Source organism: Macrobrachium rosenbergii, chromosome 20 (genome assembly GCF_040412425.1).
Source record: "Macrobrachium rosenbergii isolate ZJJX-2024 chromosome 20, ASM4041242v1, whole genome shotgun sequence".
Lineage (NCBI taxonomy): Eukaryota > Metazoa > Arthropoda > Malacostraca > Decapoda > Palaemonidae > Macrobrachium > Macrobrachium rosenbergii.
This window is the reverse complement of record NC_089760.1, coordinates 16,807,982-16,825,920: the sequence shown is the minus strand read 5'-3', so window position 1 is coordinate 16,825,920 and position 17,939 is coordinate 16,807,982. Positions and strand designations below refer to the sequence as shown.

The 17,939-nt window shown below is 34.8% G+C and overlaps 1 protein-coding gene across 1 annotated transcript in view; it reads left to right on the top strand.

Annotated features, from left to right (window-relative positions):
* Positions 1 to 5,998: 5,998 nt before the first annotated feature.
* LOC136849082 (neither inactivation nor afterpotential protein G-like) overlaps positions 5,999 to 17,939 on the top strand; it is a 46,311-nt gene continuing 34,370 nt past the window's right edge. The window contains exons 1-2 of the mRNA XM_067122016.1: positions 5,999 to 6,131; positions 8,315 to 8,539. Of these exons, the coding sequence (XP_066978117.1) occupies positions 8,500 to 8,539 (40 nt within the window). The 5' untranslated portion in view covers positions 5,999 to 6,131; positions 8,315 to 8,499. The remainder of the gene's footprint in view (positions 6,132 to 8,314; positions 8,540 to 17,939) is intronic.

Genomic DNA, 17,939 nt, shown 5'->3' with positions numbered 1-17,939 from the left:
TATTCCTGCCTCACGTATGCTGTCAAATAAAGGTATTTTACATACAGGAATACATTCACGTGCTTTCACTCGTTTTCTCACCTTCCAGGTATTCGCTTGGACATAATAACAAAAATGAAAAAATTAAAAACAATACTTTACTAACACTGGATCAAAAAATCAAACATTTGGCCATTCTTTTAGTCACTATGAATGTAAAATAAGAAGAACCATTATCGTTCTGTAGCCTGTGTCTAAAAGTTGCTTGATGTATTTTTACAACGCAAACATCGCCGAGGCTTTCTGATCTATAATATTTTTTTGTCTTCCGTGTGTTCCTGACCAGTTCTAACCTATTAACAGTTTTCTCCTTAGCTTCATGGCATTTAAAAATCATTATGTCAAGCCAAAAGCTAGCACCAAGGTGTGATTCCCTTCGAAATGAATGCCAAAAGCTGTTGGCATACTGGGAATCGGGGCTAATTCGTCCTTCTCTGTCAACGCTGTGGTATATTCTCATTGCTTCGGTCTTTTCGGTTTTCTGTAAAAGAAAACTATTGTGACGTCTTTGTCTATCCGTCCGCACTTTTTTCTGTACCCCCTCAGATCTTAAAAATTACGGAGGCTAGAGGACTGCAAATTGGTATGTTGATCATCCACCCTCCAGTCATCAAACATACCAAATTGCAGCTCTCTAGCCTCAATATATTTTATTTAAGGTTAAAGTTAGCCATAATCGATCTTCTGGCACCGCTATAGGTTCCAACAACACAGGCCACCACCGGACCCTGGCTGAGTTTTATGAGCCGCGACTAAGAGTTTCACGGGCCGTGGCTGGGTTTTGGCTGAAAGTTCCATAGAGCATTATACGCTGTGCAGAAAACTAGATTGTGCCGAAGAAACTTCGGCGCATTTTATACTTTTTTTAATCTTATAACTTGTCTTAGGAAAAGTAGCTTTAAAGCTTCATGCGATATTAGACAGCCTTTATACTCATTTACTTCCTTTTTCCTTTTTACTTCTTAATAGTCTTTGGTTTATGAATTCATAATTCATTCCATCTACCTCCACATGGCGAAATAATCGGGAAATTTCGATAACGAGCTTAAGGATGCGAAGACGAAAAAAAAAAAAAAGAAACTGTACCATTGGGGAAGTTTACAGCAAAGTTTACGTGCCTTTGGAGCAGTGAGATTATGCCTCTACATCTAACACGACGCCAAATCTCTCTCTCTCTCTCTCTCTCTCTCTCTCTCTCTCTCTCTCTCTCTCTCTCTGGGAGATGATTGCCAAATGTTAATCCATTTTTTATGGTCTTGAGTTTTCTCCTGATTGCATCATAACCTTGTAAATAATGTATTTCTAATCTATCTTTATGAAACCATAACGGCGTTGGCTGTCTAATGAAAAATTTAATACTTTTGGGCCACTGGCTAGAAAAAAATAAGATTGCGATATGAATGTATGTACAGTATATGCTTACGCAATCTCCACAGCCTATATATATATATATATATATATATATATATATATATATATATATATATATATATATATATATATATATATATACATATATATATGTATATATATATATATATATTTATATATATATATATATATATATATATATATATATATATATATATATATGTATATATATGTATGTATATATATATATATATATATATATATATATATATATATATATATATACATATAAATTTGGTGTGAAAGCATTGCGAGAATAGCGAGTTTTTCTTCCATATAAAGTCCTTCAAAAGAAGGCATCGTGCTTACCCCATACAAAAATGGGAAAAAAAGCACGTTAAAAGAAGAAGAAGAAGTATAGTCATCATACAGAGACTGACAAGCGGAATCCTGGTGAATGTCAAATGCACTGTTTATTACAACTTACATATTGTAACCTCTCAGAAAAGTATGTTTACAGCACTGCTTATATATATAGAATGGTGATGGAAAAATTAATCTAAGAGTTTCAAAGTAAAGAAAATAGTCAGCTACTGAGATAAGGCCAAACTGTCACCATTGCACTAATATAGCTGATATTTAGTTCACTAATAATAATATAATACTAAATACCCCAAAAGTGTATAAGTCACTTTGTCTCCAGGTGAAACTATGCCCACTGAATGCTTGGGAATCGTGTGAATTAATTCCACTCTGTGACTGAGAGAATTATCTGGTGCTATCTGTAAAGTTAATAGTAGATTTGGCTTTAAAACAAAATAGAAATGTCGAAAATTAGGAAATATTGTTTCCAGTCTTCTATTGTAAATATTATTTCGATTAGCAACAAATTTGATTTCATATGTCAAGTTATACTTTTCAACTTCTGGATGATTTTATGGGGGAATATACCTACAGGGCTGTATTTTGTATCTTTTCACTTGTTACAAGGCAGTCAAGTTTCAAATATTGCTGTTGCAAAATTAACGATGAAAATTAGATAAAGTAAAATTGTTCAGATGAGTAGATTGAGTTCATTGACAATTTTATATCATGGAATGACGTTGACTGCTAGAAAACGTGCTAGCTGACAACTATCATATATTATAGTGATAATATATCTCAGATGAAGATGAATCTTTTTTTGAATATTTTTGCTAAGGTTTTTCTCCTTTCCAATTTGACTTCAGATTTTGGCCACAGTGAATGGGAATCCATTGACTCCCCTCAGCGAAGGCTAATTACCAAGATATGATTCTTAATTTTTAACTCTCTCTCTCTCTCTCTCTCTCTCTCTCTCTCTCTCTCTCTGGTAACTGAGCCAGTTTGAGCAGCTTTGACGCCTTCGTCCTGTCACACACACATATACATACATATATATATACAGTATGTATATATATATATATATATATATATATATATATATATATATATATATATATTATCGTTCTATATTATATTTATAAATATATAGTATATATACTTTTAAGGAACAAATATATATATATATATATATATATATATATATATATATATATATATATATATATATATATATATATATATATATATATATATTCTTTCAAGAAAAAACTTTACTCGAAAATCATGTTTTGTCAACTTCAAGGAAACTTTCTATACGGAAATGATATTATTGTACGCTCTTGAATGCACCTTGAACAAGCTCTTCGAGGATGAAACACAAAAGGGTTAGTGATGAATATTGCTGGTTTTTAGGGCTTACTAAATTTCTCATCACAGACACCTTTTATGTTAATTTCTTATATTATTACCATTGTTGCTCATTTTGTTTCCTCGTGTTCCATGAGGACAAAATGGAGAACGATATTTTTAAGGAAAGAAAAATAAACTAGCAAAATAGAAGAATTGTTTCCTTTGGTACTAGACACTGATCGAGCAGATAAACGGTAGTGTCATGTATTTAAATAATGTACGTGAATAACACAGACGCCCCTAATTCAGGGCTGAAAATTATAGCATTTGTAAATTCTTAATCAAAAGAAAATTTAGACATCCCTTGGTCATCATGATTACTGAGAACGCTGATCCCCTTCCGCAGGTATATTTTTCCTAGCTTTATTCTGCTATACATTTTTGTCCTCTAGCGCCCCACTACAACTACGCTACATCCCCCGCCTCCCCCGACCCCCACGACAATTAAATTTTCTAAGGAATTCCCAGTTTCGTACATAATCAATAAGAATGAGATACCTGTCCTGGAGAGGACGATTAATCACAGAAATATTCATTTTTTCATTAACAATATTCTTCACATATACCTGTTATCCAATATTGACGCTTTTCTGAGGTGAAAACAATTTTCGGTAAAACTGCAGTTTAGTTGCGTGGGCTATTTTCCGCGACTCACCGACCGAAAAGTCGTCAAAATCTGTCATTTTGGTGAATTTACAGCCAGCGTAAAAGCAAAGCCACATTTCAACAAGGCTATAGGTATACTAGCCTAACGTCCCTTACCCTAACCTGACCTAGGAAGCCGTGCCCTGACATGGATGGGGGCGGGGGGCCGCTTCGCCATCCCTGGGCACGCCCCATCCATCTCTATTTTAACACTAATACAAGCTCATCTACTTTTCCGTTGTCCTAACCTTAAGCTGATATCGTGCATAAAAAAAAAAAACTCACCTAGGCTTATTGGGCGGTGAGGCTACCAGTGCCTTCGACGTCGGATATTGGGGGAATCTTTCTTTCTTTTTCTGATCAGCTAACAACACCCTTGGACTCAGCACAGCGAAGCCAAGGCAGGTCGGGTGCTTCACCAAATCGTGCATGATTTTAGGCATATAATTGGCCGGATAGGCTTGAAACTGAATCGGAGAATATCATAGGCCAATTTCCAACAACGCACGAATGCAATATAATATATTATAGCACGAAAAGATCAATGGACTGGAATGACGGTTTCGTTGTCAAGATGCAAGACACTAATGGATGCGCGGTACCCCAGAAGAGGTATACAGTAGTACCTTTGAAACCACTTCACACGAGCGACCTGTCACCTGAGTGTGAACCGTGTGTCAGGGGTAAACATCACTGACTTTTAAACGTAAACTGAAATGACAGCAAATATGCTTGATATGATTATTCTATATATTTTGTCATTAATGTTAGTCAAACGTCATCGAATTTTTACCAATATAGAAAAGGGTCAGTATTTATGATACAGATTGAGTTGCAACCAAACAAACCCAAGTTTTGAGGGGTTGCAAAAATGAGACTAGTCAATTTTTTTATTGAAAGGCCTCAAAGATGGATGATTACAATGTCTGAATTGTTAATAAAAAAAATAGGAACAGTACAGACTGGGAAGATTGAGTTGTTTTACATGGAGGCCGCAACATCTAAGTTGCTGCTGAGATCAATTTGTGTCTGTCAGTCAACGATGCCTTTTTTTTTTTTTTTTTTTTTGGACTTCGATTAAAGTGGCAAACAAATAAAAAGAAATCATCTTAACTTCACATAAGCTGTTTTACATAGACTACATCCAGTCTTACTTGCAAACAATGAAACGCTAGAGCCAGCAGGAGATACGTGGACATGAAAAAAAAATGTGGGGGAGTTAAACAGTAATAATGGAAAACTCAGATTAATTGCCGAAAAGCTAGAAGAATTAATTATCATTAGAATTTACACTATTCTTGAGATGCACAAAAACACGCATAGAAACCCTAAAATCACGTTAAAATATTTAGTTCTTTTTGTTGACATAAAAGTTCCGTTTCTGCAAGCACGTTGGGTGTCAGAAATTCAACATGAGAAATAGTTTATCTCAGACAGTGTTCATGAACGGAAATCAACTTTTCGTGGAAGGCTTCATCAACTAAGGACGTCAGAAAAAAATCTGTCGAGTGGCTGGTTACATAACGACCCATATCCTACTTGTCATTACGGTAGTCCCTTTTCTCCTCAAGGTTAGTAGCCTATGTCTCGGTTTTACTCCCTCCCTATACACTTTGGTTTACTTTGTATGAGACTAGCTTTACGACTGTCATTTACACTTATCTAAAGTTGTAGAAGGGATTTTTATTGATGAAGTCGTTAGCAAGTAACGAACAGCACTCAGTGAATGAAAGGTGAGACTATAATGACACCTTCGCAGACATTGTTTTAGAACTAGAAGCAATATTCGTTTCCATTTTTTATAAAATAGATAATACACCAAAACAAGAACAACTACAATAATAATAATAATAATAATAATAATAATAATAATAATAATAATAATAATAATAATAATAATAATAATAATCAGTATCATTATCAACATTCACAAGATCAACAGAAATAGTAGAACTAATAATGTGAAAATCACGTTGGGAAAGGAATGATGTGTTTTCTTTCAAATGAATGAGTCACCTGTTCTCATTAATACCCTAAGCAGCAGAGAGTGCATTTAGGCTTTACCCCTATAACTAGGAAAGCGGTGATATGAACACGGAAAGATTTGCTGAGGTCGGCGTTGACGTTACAAGGCTGACCCCATTCTCGTAACCTCTCTTGCATCACTTCTCCCCCTCAGAAGCAGGTGGCTCCGAGGGGACTTTTACGCGGGGAGTTTAGTCACTCGTTTCTCTCCCGGCAGTGCTCCTCTTGCTACCGCGGCGCTGGGAATAATAAAGGCTGAGTCGGGAACTGCTCATCTTGTGAGTGAAAGGAGGATACGACTGAGTTTAAACCGTAATCTTCCTTCAGACGGCGAAGCTCTTGTGTAGGAGTTTCAGTGAAATCCCTTTTGCTTCTTATTTTTGTGTGATACGTTGGAGGGTATAGAACAGTAAAAAGTAAAGACTAACTCCTTTTTTCTGTAGAAAAAGGGAATGTTTTTTAAAAGCATAATCTTAAATTTGTGTAGAAAATTACAGTATTTCCAGAAGCACAGTTTCCTAGCTGGAAATGATATCATGATGGATTTATCACACTGCAACAAAGTAGATGCAGATTTGATTAAATAAAATGGATCTGCTCATCGTCCCACAGTTTATGTAACAACGTGTAAAAAAAACGCACCTAAAATATGCCCGTGAAATTATTTCATGTCGTCATGAGCACGTTCCTGCCGATCCGAAAAACGTCTCAAATAAGATATGACACAAAAACTGTTATAGGCAAACCATGAATAAATCATTCCTATGACGTCTGAGGTAGAAAGAACTGCTGACAAAAATTTCAAAGGTGACGAACTCTAACGTTATGTAACACATAAATAATAAAGAATTATGCCGTTTTATGTGACTAAATATTTCATTGACTTGCACATGGAACTTTGGGTGATATTTTAAGGATATTATGCACTTTAATTCTAAAGGGTTTCGATGGTGAATATTACTGTCTTGTTAAGTGACAGTTTGGATTCTCCAAGATATTTATGATATTCGATGGGAGCTCATACTAACTGAAAAACGCTGTCGAATTTCTTAGGAGAAAGAGTGAACTGTTGTAAATGTCTACCCCTTATATTTTCCCGCTAATGAGATTCAGAATATGTTACGGTCGGTGAGTTTTGTCTCATTAAGGAAAGGGTTGTAAGAGGTGCATGAAGCGAAATAATCGTTCCTTTTCGTCGAAAAAAAGGTGTCTAGACCTCCGTTAATATACTGTGGAACATGTAAGGGAATTTCAAGAAAAGATGGGCTGGGTATCTGACTAGCGAAAGGATAAGCCAATCTGCTGTCCACTATGAAACAGGCTGTGAAATGTCTGTGTAAAAAGGAAATACTGCGTATGACGATAGTGTACTTAAGGAAAAAACTGTTATTAAACTGGATAAAAGGGGCACATTATCCTATAAGGAAGCGATGGTGACAGAAATTAAGGAAAAAGCAATATATATTACAACCTTGAGGGCAAATATATGTTGTGAATGGGAATTGAATGGCTAATGTTTGTTATGGATACGTCATTGATTGCTTGCTATTTGATAGCAAAGAGAAATTACAGAGGCTAGTGGAAGAGTTTGAAAATGTTTGAAAGACGAAGAGTTTGAAAGTGAATGTTTGAAGGGGGTAAAGCTGTGATAGTTTGCATGGAAGCAGTGGAATATGTTGGGATGAGCAGTGGGAACACGGAAGTGGAAGGTACATACAGACATTTGAGTAAATATCAAATACATTGCATAAAGAGGAACAAGGTGGCTCAGAAAGTATGGGATGCCTGATAATCATGAAAATTTTTCGTAGGAGCTATCTTGTTTATGAGAGTCAAGTGTGGTTGTTTTGTGTTTAAGGAAAAAAGTGTTGAATCCCGGAAGAGTGATTAACATAAAGAACTGATGGTCAGATAAAAAGTTATCAGTGGTATATATAAAGTTAGTTTGGTCATGTACGGGGATGAGATGTGATAGACTGGTGAAGATTGTAGGTGATTTTGTATTCTCCAAAAATAAGAGTTGAGATCTAAAGAGCACAGAGCTGATAGAATTATTATAACACTGCCTGCTGCATTGTTGATCGTAAGTCACCTTTTCTAAGAGGAACTTTTTTCGCTGGAAATGGCATTGATAAAAATACTGGCGTTAATGTCAATGATTAAGGAAAATAATTATGATAAGTGCCACTCGAAAAATTACATGTTTTCTCTGAGCCTAATTGCGCATCTGGGAAATCTTCCCGCGTAAGTGTTTAGCTATAAAAGGCCATCTGAAAATTGATCTTCAGGTTACGTTGAGGCCGGAATAAAGAGGAAAAAGTACATGCATCCAGAAACGTAGAAGGGAACCACATATTATCTATATTTTTTTGCGTGCATTTTTTCTACCTACATAACGTAACTGAAAGCTATTGAATTGAATATTTATAATACAGAAATGTTACCTTCATTTTATATATAGGACTTCATTTCAAGATGACCAGTTCAAGCTGTGCCTGCATCCGTTAGTTGTGATTTGACTGAGATTACAAGAAATGCTTTTTTAAGGCAGACAAGTAAGTTGTTTGACCTTATGGTTGCAAGAGCGGTGCGTCCTGAAAGCATTCCAAAAAGGTTACAAGTTGATTGCACGATCTTCTACAGAAAATGGCAACGGTGCAAGAGAGCTGGAGTCTTTCAAGAGTTGGTAAGTAGCCAAGAGGAGTTGATGTTTTCATTTTCCTTTATTAAGGGCATCTGAGGTTGGGTGAATCTAATGCATAGTCATTATGCTTGATCAGTTAATAACATGCCATTTAAGGCCTGGTTTTTTTTATAAGAAATAACTATGAATTCTGAAATCTTTGGTCTAAAGGAAAGTTTGTGTAGGTAACCAACTAAACGATGCCGGTTAATATTCATTGTAGGATATCAGTGTTACATGTACTCTTTTATTGTGAATCTGGGTTGCAGTTTGCGATAAGGCGCTCTAAGTACAGAGAGCTTCGAAAATATTATAGATATGACCACCTTGAGCACACTTGGAAAAGCCAGGTATTTTACATTTTCAGTTATAACTTACGAATGCACCATCACGGAATCGGCTTTGCGTTAAATCAGGAGTTGAATACATTACCTAAGCCATTTTTTTCTTTGAGAAGATATATGAAGAAGTGGTAGTTAAATGTAAAAGAAAAAACCCAAGTATGTCGAAATTGGCAAAAATGGCTTTCTTTCGTAAGTCATCTATTTTCTCTCCCTGAAAATTATGAGCACATACAAAACAATATTCCTGTGGAGCCTCAAGATTGATTTAGAAAAATTCTCTTTCTGCTTAAAGTTGTTTTAAGATTTGAAACAAAAAAAAGTTTGGATTGGGGTACTTGGTCAAGAACACTAGAGAACTTAGTGCACACACACACACACACACACACACACACATATATATATATATATATATATATATATATATATATATATATATATATATATATATATATATATCGTAATTAGATTATTTCTTGTAATAGGGAAAATACTGTAGGAAGGATGACTAAAGTAAGGAGCAAAGAATGAGGCGCTATTACAAATTCTATTAAAAAATAAATGAGTGATGAACAAAAGGACCTCAGATCTTACTGACCCAGCGTGAGAAAGGAAACACACAAAAACGTTTCGACATACTTTCTTGGGAACAAGAAATCTGTAATTAGGTATGAAAAAAGATGAACGGAACGAAAACAGTTATGGAGGTTAATAAGCATGATAGGCTGATCAACAAATTTATTCTAGAAGAAACACGTTAAAATCAGAAATAAAGAAAAACACTATGACACGTTATACTGGTCACATCTGAGATTTTCCTGGAGAGGTCTTTTTGCTTGACAGTATTTGACAAACGGAGAAGTTAAAGATTGATAGAGACGCAAAGGAAATACTTATGGTTGACTGATATGTCTGAAACTAAACGGGGAGCACTTTTGTAAAGGTGGTTGATTCAGAAATTTAACAAAATACGTGACAATAACTTGGAAAAAAGAATCTGCATTAATCGTTAAAGTTAAGTTAAATATCCTTTATCATAAATATATGCATAAATTTTATTGCAATTTACACATCACACATTTATACGTGTGCATGCATGGTTGTAGTTAAATACTTAAATAAACACACTGTGCATGTTCATCACGAATGGTGCATTCTAATAAACAGGATATGAATAGTACAGAATAATTAAAACCCGTATGAGAGTGAAACTCGGGTTACGAGCCGTGCCCAACTTCTACCTTAATCTGTGTTAGTCACTTTTACTGAAAGGAAGCATTCCCGCCTAAGTGTGCTTGGCCTTTTAAAAAAAAGTGCTTTTAAAGAAAAATTGAGCATCATGTTCCTGATGATTACGTCAAAAAAAAAAGAAAATGGGTAACCTTTGCTCAGTCAGACGATAATACTTTTACTCTTAGGTTTTCGAACCCCATTGCATTCTATGCCACATTCATAAAGCGTGTTTTAAGGCTTTCAAGGCCTGCATTTTGAGTAGAAGACTTTTTGCCGTGACCTACAACCAAGACCCATCTGATGGTATGGAGTTCATGGGCCAGCGGCGTTTTTATACTTATTGGCAACATAACCATCCTGGTACTGACCAAACTCAACTTACTTTAACTTTATTTACTGAAGGCCAGCGCTGTCACACGGTAACTACAGGAACACAGATTTTCTGTCAGAAAATACGACGGAATCCATAAGTAACAAAGTATTAAAAACTAAATCAAGAAAAAAATTATCTATTATTCAGGGAAAAAACTGAAACCCTGGGGTTTTAAGTAATTCCCGAAAAGTACAGAATAGAGGTAGAGTAAAGACATAAGTAAAAATATCCAATCCAGATATTCCGAAATTTGGATACCTTCTACTGCATGAGCCTCATCATTATCGCTTTCTTGAACGACCAAGAATCCTCTTCCTTTCGGAATGGGCCTTATTTTTTCTTAACTTTTCCTCTTTTCCTGTCGATAACGACTCTAGGTTGCTCCACACACACATGTATATATATTATATATATACAGTATATACATATTATATATATATATATATATATATATTATATTTTTTTTTATATATAGGTTATATATATTTTTTTTTTTGAAGGATGTGCCAGAAGGTTAGGCACCTAACTGACCTCAGCATATAGGTGGTGGCACCCTGGAGAGATCTATGGGCCTCGAAAACATACTCGGACTTATGTACCTACTAAGGGTTGCTGGTATATATATATATATATATATATATATATATATATATATATATATATATATATATATATATATATATATATATATATATATATTAGTAACAGATTCGAACTTGAGCATATATATATATATATATATATATATATATATATAGATATATATATATATATATATATATATATATATATATATATATATATATATATATATATATATATATATATATATATATATATATATATATATATATATATATATATATATATATATATATATATATATATATATATATATATATATATATATATATATATATATATCATATATATGTATGTATGTATGTGTGTGTATATGTATATATATATATATATATATATATATATATATATATATATGTGTGTGTGTGTGTGTGTGTGTGTGTGTATCACAGAAAACCACTTGTAGTGAAGTTTATAAGTTCATTCCACATATATTAAAGAAATATCTAGTAAGGCATGTGTATGCCTCTCAAACGTAAGCTCAAATGACTGAAAGAGGATCTTCTTATTTCTTGTCTATAATCGTAATCTATCAAATCGTTTTCTTAGTTTTTTGTCACGTAAAATGTGATCTTTGGTCAGAGGAAGTCTCTAAAGATAGTACAAATTAAGCCACACTTTCAAGTGGGAATTACGTGAATGAAAGTAGGATTTTATTCTAAGCATGCGAATCGTGGTGGAGACAGTGTTTAGCATTCCTCCATCTTCTTCCTCTGCTGCTACCTTCAAGGGGAGCTAGAGGAATAGAAGCCAAAGAAATGGAAAGAGAGCGTACAGTGGCCCATGCACTGTGCAGGTTGCTTATTTTGTGCAGTTTCAGCTGACTAGTTTACTAGCTTTGAACAGCATAACTGATGTTTCTGGCAGTTATCTGTAATAAAGGAATGCTGCATTCATTCCATTTGCCATTTACAAATTTATAGTGGTGATAAAATATGAAATACTGCGAAATATAGCTTCACCTTAATATTCATTATTTATATTTGACAGGAAATACAATGAAAATCAACTGATGTAAATTGAAAAAATATATTCTGATATACTGAAAAAACCAGGGGAGAGAGAGAGAGAGAGAGAGAGAGAGAGAGAGAGAGAGAGAGAGAGAGAGAGAGAGAGAGAGAAATAATCTTCAGAAATTGGATGACTTTCTGCAACATTGTTCGAAGACAGGAAACCACACAATATAATGACTGCCTTTTGTGCCATCGGAAGCTCTAAGCGACTAATTCCATTCTATTTGCCTGACAATTCCTAGTCCCATTGGAAGATAATGCTCCCTTACTCATTAACATTTTTCCCTTTTAAAATAATTGCGATGCGCTAGCGCAAACAAAGGATAAATGATTTTATTTCATGCAATTGATGGTAATTTTCCAAAACGACCTCAGCATGTGTTAAACATTCTAAATGATCCACATCAAACAGAGTTTTTGTTAGTCCCACTCCCATTCTTTATTTTCCCTGCAATACATTTTCTTCAGCTCCACAGTTTTCATTTTATTGTCTACACGTAAGTGTAAAGCAAGAGCTAACAGCCAGTCTAAGCAACGGCTATGCTCCCAAAGTTTCCGGCTCAGAAGCCGAAGCGACGGGAAGAATAGGGTTTCCTCAGCTTATCTAGAACGAGGTTGGTCAAGTCGAGAAGTCTGCCTCTTTAGGTCATGTTATTTTTAGCAACTTTCTCCCGTTTAGTATATGCGAAGAACTCACATGGCGCCTTTCTCATATGTGTAGCCTAGATGACCAAGTTTTATATTCTGAAAACTACAAGTGAGTTTGTGTCTTAGTACAGAAACGAAGAGTTTAGATAATTTATAAATCCCTAGACGAAGAATATAAATTCTAGGTCGCTGTGGTTAATGACCTCATAAAATCAGACTTGTCAACTAGTGGTAAGGAGGACTGACCAGACCTTATTCCAAAATCATATTGACTAATAAAACAGACCACTCACAAAATGATATAATGTGTACAGTATATGCGCCATGAGATTTGATTTGCCCTATCACTTCTTCAAGGTTCAAACTGGGAGTTCTGGATCTGGGTTCTCTTCCTGCCGTAGCAGTCTAGACGTTATGTAATTCCGCACCTATCGCATTAAGCTCTTGCGAGGCGTTTCATATTCTGCTTCAAAGGGTTGTTTCCAAACGCTGACGTATTGATTATCACTGTTATTAAAGGTCAGTTTGCTGCAGAACAGCACAACGTAACCACGCACGATGTGAACTAGAGATATAAACATTTTATTAGAGGCTTTCTCATACGTTAAAGCTTGTTTATCGTTTCTCTTTCTAATTCTTCGTTTTTTCCTGTTTCCTGTGAGGTCCAGTCTTCCAAAAGATGGTCTTATCACCTTCTCCGGGTTAGGGACATTGAAACTTTTTTCTTGTTTCTTCTTTCCATGACACAAGCTTTGATAGGGGCATTTGTTTGCCCGATTTCCGAATCGAAGCAAATTGTTTTTTTCCTCGTCGATGACAAGTGGAAATCAGATCAGCAATAGGCTGCCTTCAGGCTTTAGTCACCACTCTTGAGTTTCCTGGTGCGTTATGACGCTGCTGAGTATAATACTGTTAAGTGAAGGAAGCCATCAAACATGCAACCCCCACGTGTTACGCGCTAATACTATGAGCTAGATTAGATAATAAAGGTCAGAGAGAGATCCTCCTCTCTCTCTCTCTCTCTCTCTCTCTCTCTCTCTCTCTCTCTCTCTCATCCAGTTATCACATAAAAATGCTAGAAGCCAATAATACTTCCACTTGCATAGTCATTATCATTTGAACTACAGCATATATGAGGCATATTTTCATGTTTTCCTTATGATAATTTGCTTCATCAGTTTCATAATCATATCTCTTGACAAATGTTCGTCATATAGTCCAGAATGGGTAAATCACAGTAATACTAAAACTGCTTAAATGTGTTGCGTTAGAAATAACTCAGCTCGCAAAAAGTGTCTAAAACTGAGTAATCTGAAGAAAGTTACAAATGTTATGGAGCAGCATATATCTATATCTGTCTATCTATCTATATATATGTGTGTGAGTATGTATATGTGTGTGTGTGCATGTACGTATGTAGATATATGTGTTAGTAATCCTAGCCATATTTCCAACAGCAAATTTTTATCCATAAGTATGTTCCAAAGTCACCGAAGGCAAAAAATAAGATCTATTGAAATTCTTTGAAACTGACGTCAAGAGTAAAGTGAAATTTCCTTCTTTTTAGTCTCCGTATGAGAGACGGAAAATTTCGGAAGTGATTTAAATTATAAATGGGAAACTGAGTACCACAAACATTTGTAATAAATAATAAATTTGTAAAAAAATAATTAAAAATAAATAAATAAATGAAAAGATTCAGTCAATTATTTTTCTTAATATCTTACGGACACAGTCACTTGTAGACTTGTCTGGCAAAAACTGCATCTCAGATTTTGCACCCTTTCCGAAATTTATCACTTTCGTTACTTTCACCCGCTGTCTTCATTCATCACGTCTATGAATTTGAGAATGGATTAGAAAATTGCAATAAATATATCTTATATGTAAGAGAATACTTTTTTACAATACATATATCGATGACAGAAAAATGCAAGAAGTGACCTTTTATCTATAAAATAAAAATTAACCAAGAAAAAAAAAACAAAAAGAAAAGAGCAGAGAAATTGTGACTACTAGTACCAGTGCTCAAGGAGTATGACTCAAAAACTTCTGTAGACTTATTTGTCTTGAAAATTAGAAATTTTTGTTTCCATACGAACCTTTCCTTAATTATCAAAACTTACTTTGTCATCAGTCTGGAAATTCTTCGTGTCCTTATCTATGAAGATGCTGTACACAACACGAACCAGAGTGAGTCATATCGCATGATGAACGCTGCATTCCGCAGGTCATGAAGACCTATTCAGTTGTCAACATTAAAAATGAGTTGTCATCAAATGCTATCACGTGTCGTCAGTTGTAATGTTATAAGTATTGTCCATTGCTAAAAATGATGCTTCAGAATATTTTACCCAGAAACTAAATTGTTTGTTTTTAAACGGCTTAAATGTAGATCTCCAAAAAAGTATGAAACACTACGAAGCTTTCAGAGTTACAGTAAATAGTTAGTTCTCTGACCAAAGCAAACGACAATAACCTAAAATTAATCGAATACCTCTATTTTCTCTGACGATTCCTTCATGGAGATTTTTAGACATTGAGTGGTAGTACTTTTTATATATGCATATATGTGTATCTTCTTCTTCTTCGCCTTTAACGTGCATTTTCCCATTATTATATGGGGTAAGCACGATGCCTTCTTTTGAAGGACTTTGATTTGGCGGTGGGGTAGGCCGTAGCCTCGATCGGCTGCCCTGCCTGACATCGCTTAGACCCCGGTAGCGAATGTGTACATGTTACCAAACCCCAGCTCCCTTTCTCCCAGCAGCGAGGAGAACTGGGCGTGTAGGTTGACAGTTCGAGACGTGTGAGGTGTCTGTTATGTTTTTGAAGGTGTTGGAGTGGCTTTGTTTATGTGTGTATTAATCTGTAACACCCATTTGCTTTCAGCAAACCTATCCGTTGATTACATACGTAATCCCGGGGTGTCTACACGGATAGCAAAGTGTCCACCTCTCTGACCGGTCGGCTGCGGGGATTGAACCCTCGCCATAGACTTCTATGAAGTCTGAGGTTGCTGCTTCTACCAACCGAGCCATCGAGGCTCCATATGCATATATGTGTATATATATATATAAACATACATATATATGCATAAATATGAATATATATATACACGCACATATACTGTATATATGTGTGTATGGGTATAAATACATATATATATATATATATATATATATATATATATATATATATATATATATATACATATATATATATATATATATATATATATATATATATATATATATATATATATATATATATATATATATATATATATATATATATATATATATATATGAGCATGAGCAGATTTTATGGTGCGTGGAAAACAGTTAAGTTGTGTTCAGTATACATGATATATGTTTAATCAACACTCTTCAAAGCTGATATACGTTAAACAGCAATCAATGAACAGTACAGTAACTAAAGCAAAGAAGAAAGAACTCGAAAGAAAACTATACCAGAGAAAGAATATTGTTTAAAAATTAATTTCTAAAAATGTTAGTCAGGAAATGTAAAAAAAAAAAAATCCTAACAATGACCCACAAGTAAATATATTGCGTTTTGTCTATTTTTCATTTTCTCTTCGTTCGTGAGCTGAATCTAAGCGGAAATACAAAGTAATTTCGTTTCTTGGCAATTTTAGGAGTTAGCAGCGGGCTCCTCTCGACTTGCGAGTCATGTTTCTCAGAGAGTGGAGAGTGAATTTCTATGTCGCTTTGATTCTTCTTAATTGCTTCAGAACTTTTACATTTGTCGCCCCCGCCCCACAGCCCAAACTCTCACCTAGCCTCACAATAGCTACTAGTTGCGGCAGTGTATCGTAACTTACTTTCAGCTATGTCGTATCTAGAGAGTATTCCTTACGAATTACTTTATGTAAGTAGCTAATGGGAGAAGTTTTTCGCGTTGCGTTGATGAGATATCAAGATCTTCAGATCTAAGATGTCCTTCAAATAGTCAAGTCGCATACGTTAAAAGAAGGCAATTCTACTTCACTATATGTTCACTGACGCTCTGGGTTATTTTATTTAAAAATAACACTAAGATATAAGAAGGTAATGGACGATTCATCCGTTCCACTAAATCATTTCTTACTACATCCTTCCTCGCTCCCCTCACTGGAAGTTGTGACCATCCACATCCTGTCACAAAACCCTTTTATCCAACTATGTTAGGTAACAACTGAGAGAGAGAGAGAGAGAGAGAGAGAGAGAGAGAGAGAGAGAGAGAGAGAGAGAGAGAGAAACACACTCTTGTGGCATACGCCATAAAGTTTGTATATTTACATGTGAGTTCATGTATAAATGGTAAGTGACAAAGAAGCATAAAAACTATATTCCCAACAATTCACAGAGAGAACACTGGACAAAACAAACCAGATTTACTTCCATCCACCTATAACTAAACCTCCCATGCAAAGCTTGCAGCTGTAACTGGTCCTTGTTTGTATGACTTTGTTGCCCTTATTTTCCATCCTTACAAAATTTGTTTTGTACTCTTTGGCAGGAAGGTGTGCTCACACATCGCTCTCTCTCTCTCTCTCTCTCTCTCTCTCTCTCTCTCTCTCTCTCGTCTGGTAAAACTAAGCTATACTTATTTTTTTCTCTCTCTCTCTTCATATATATACTGTATATACACAAACACACACACATATACATATATATCAGTGGCTAAGCCTGACCTAAGATATTGGAATTCTGTGCCAAAGTGGGTATAAATTTATTCAATTAGCCCTGCGCCGGCTGTTGTACTATTACCTTAGTCTATTGTGCTACTTGCTCTATCATCTATGTTTAAAATAGTAAAGAAACATTATTTGAAAAAACCTTCAGGGTTTTATTTTTAATGGAATTCTGTTCCCCTGCTTGTTTGACAAACTTCTCTGTCACTTATTCTTCAAACGTGTCTCAAAGCATATGTATATATATATATATATATATATATATATATATATATATATATATATATATATATATATATATATATATATATATATATATACATATATATGTACATATATATATATATATGTGTGTGTGTGTGTGTGTATGAACAGAGTATAAGGCAACGAGGAGAGCGAGCCAACGGAATGCAATATCTTACACCTTTACCTTAAGACTTCTTCAAGCAAACTACAA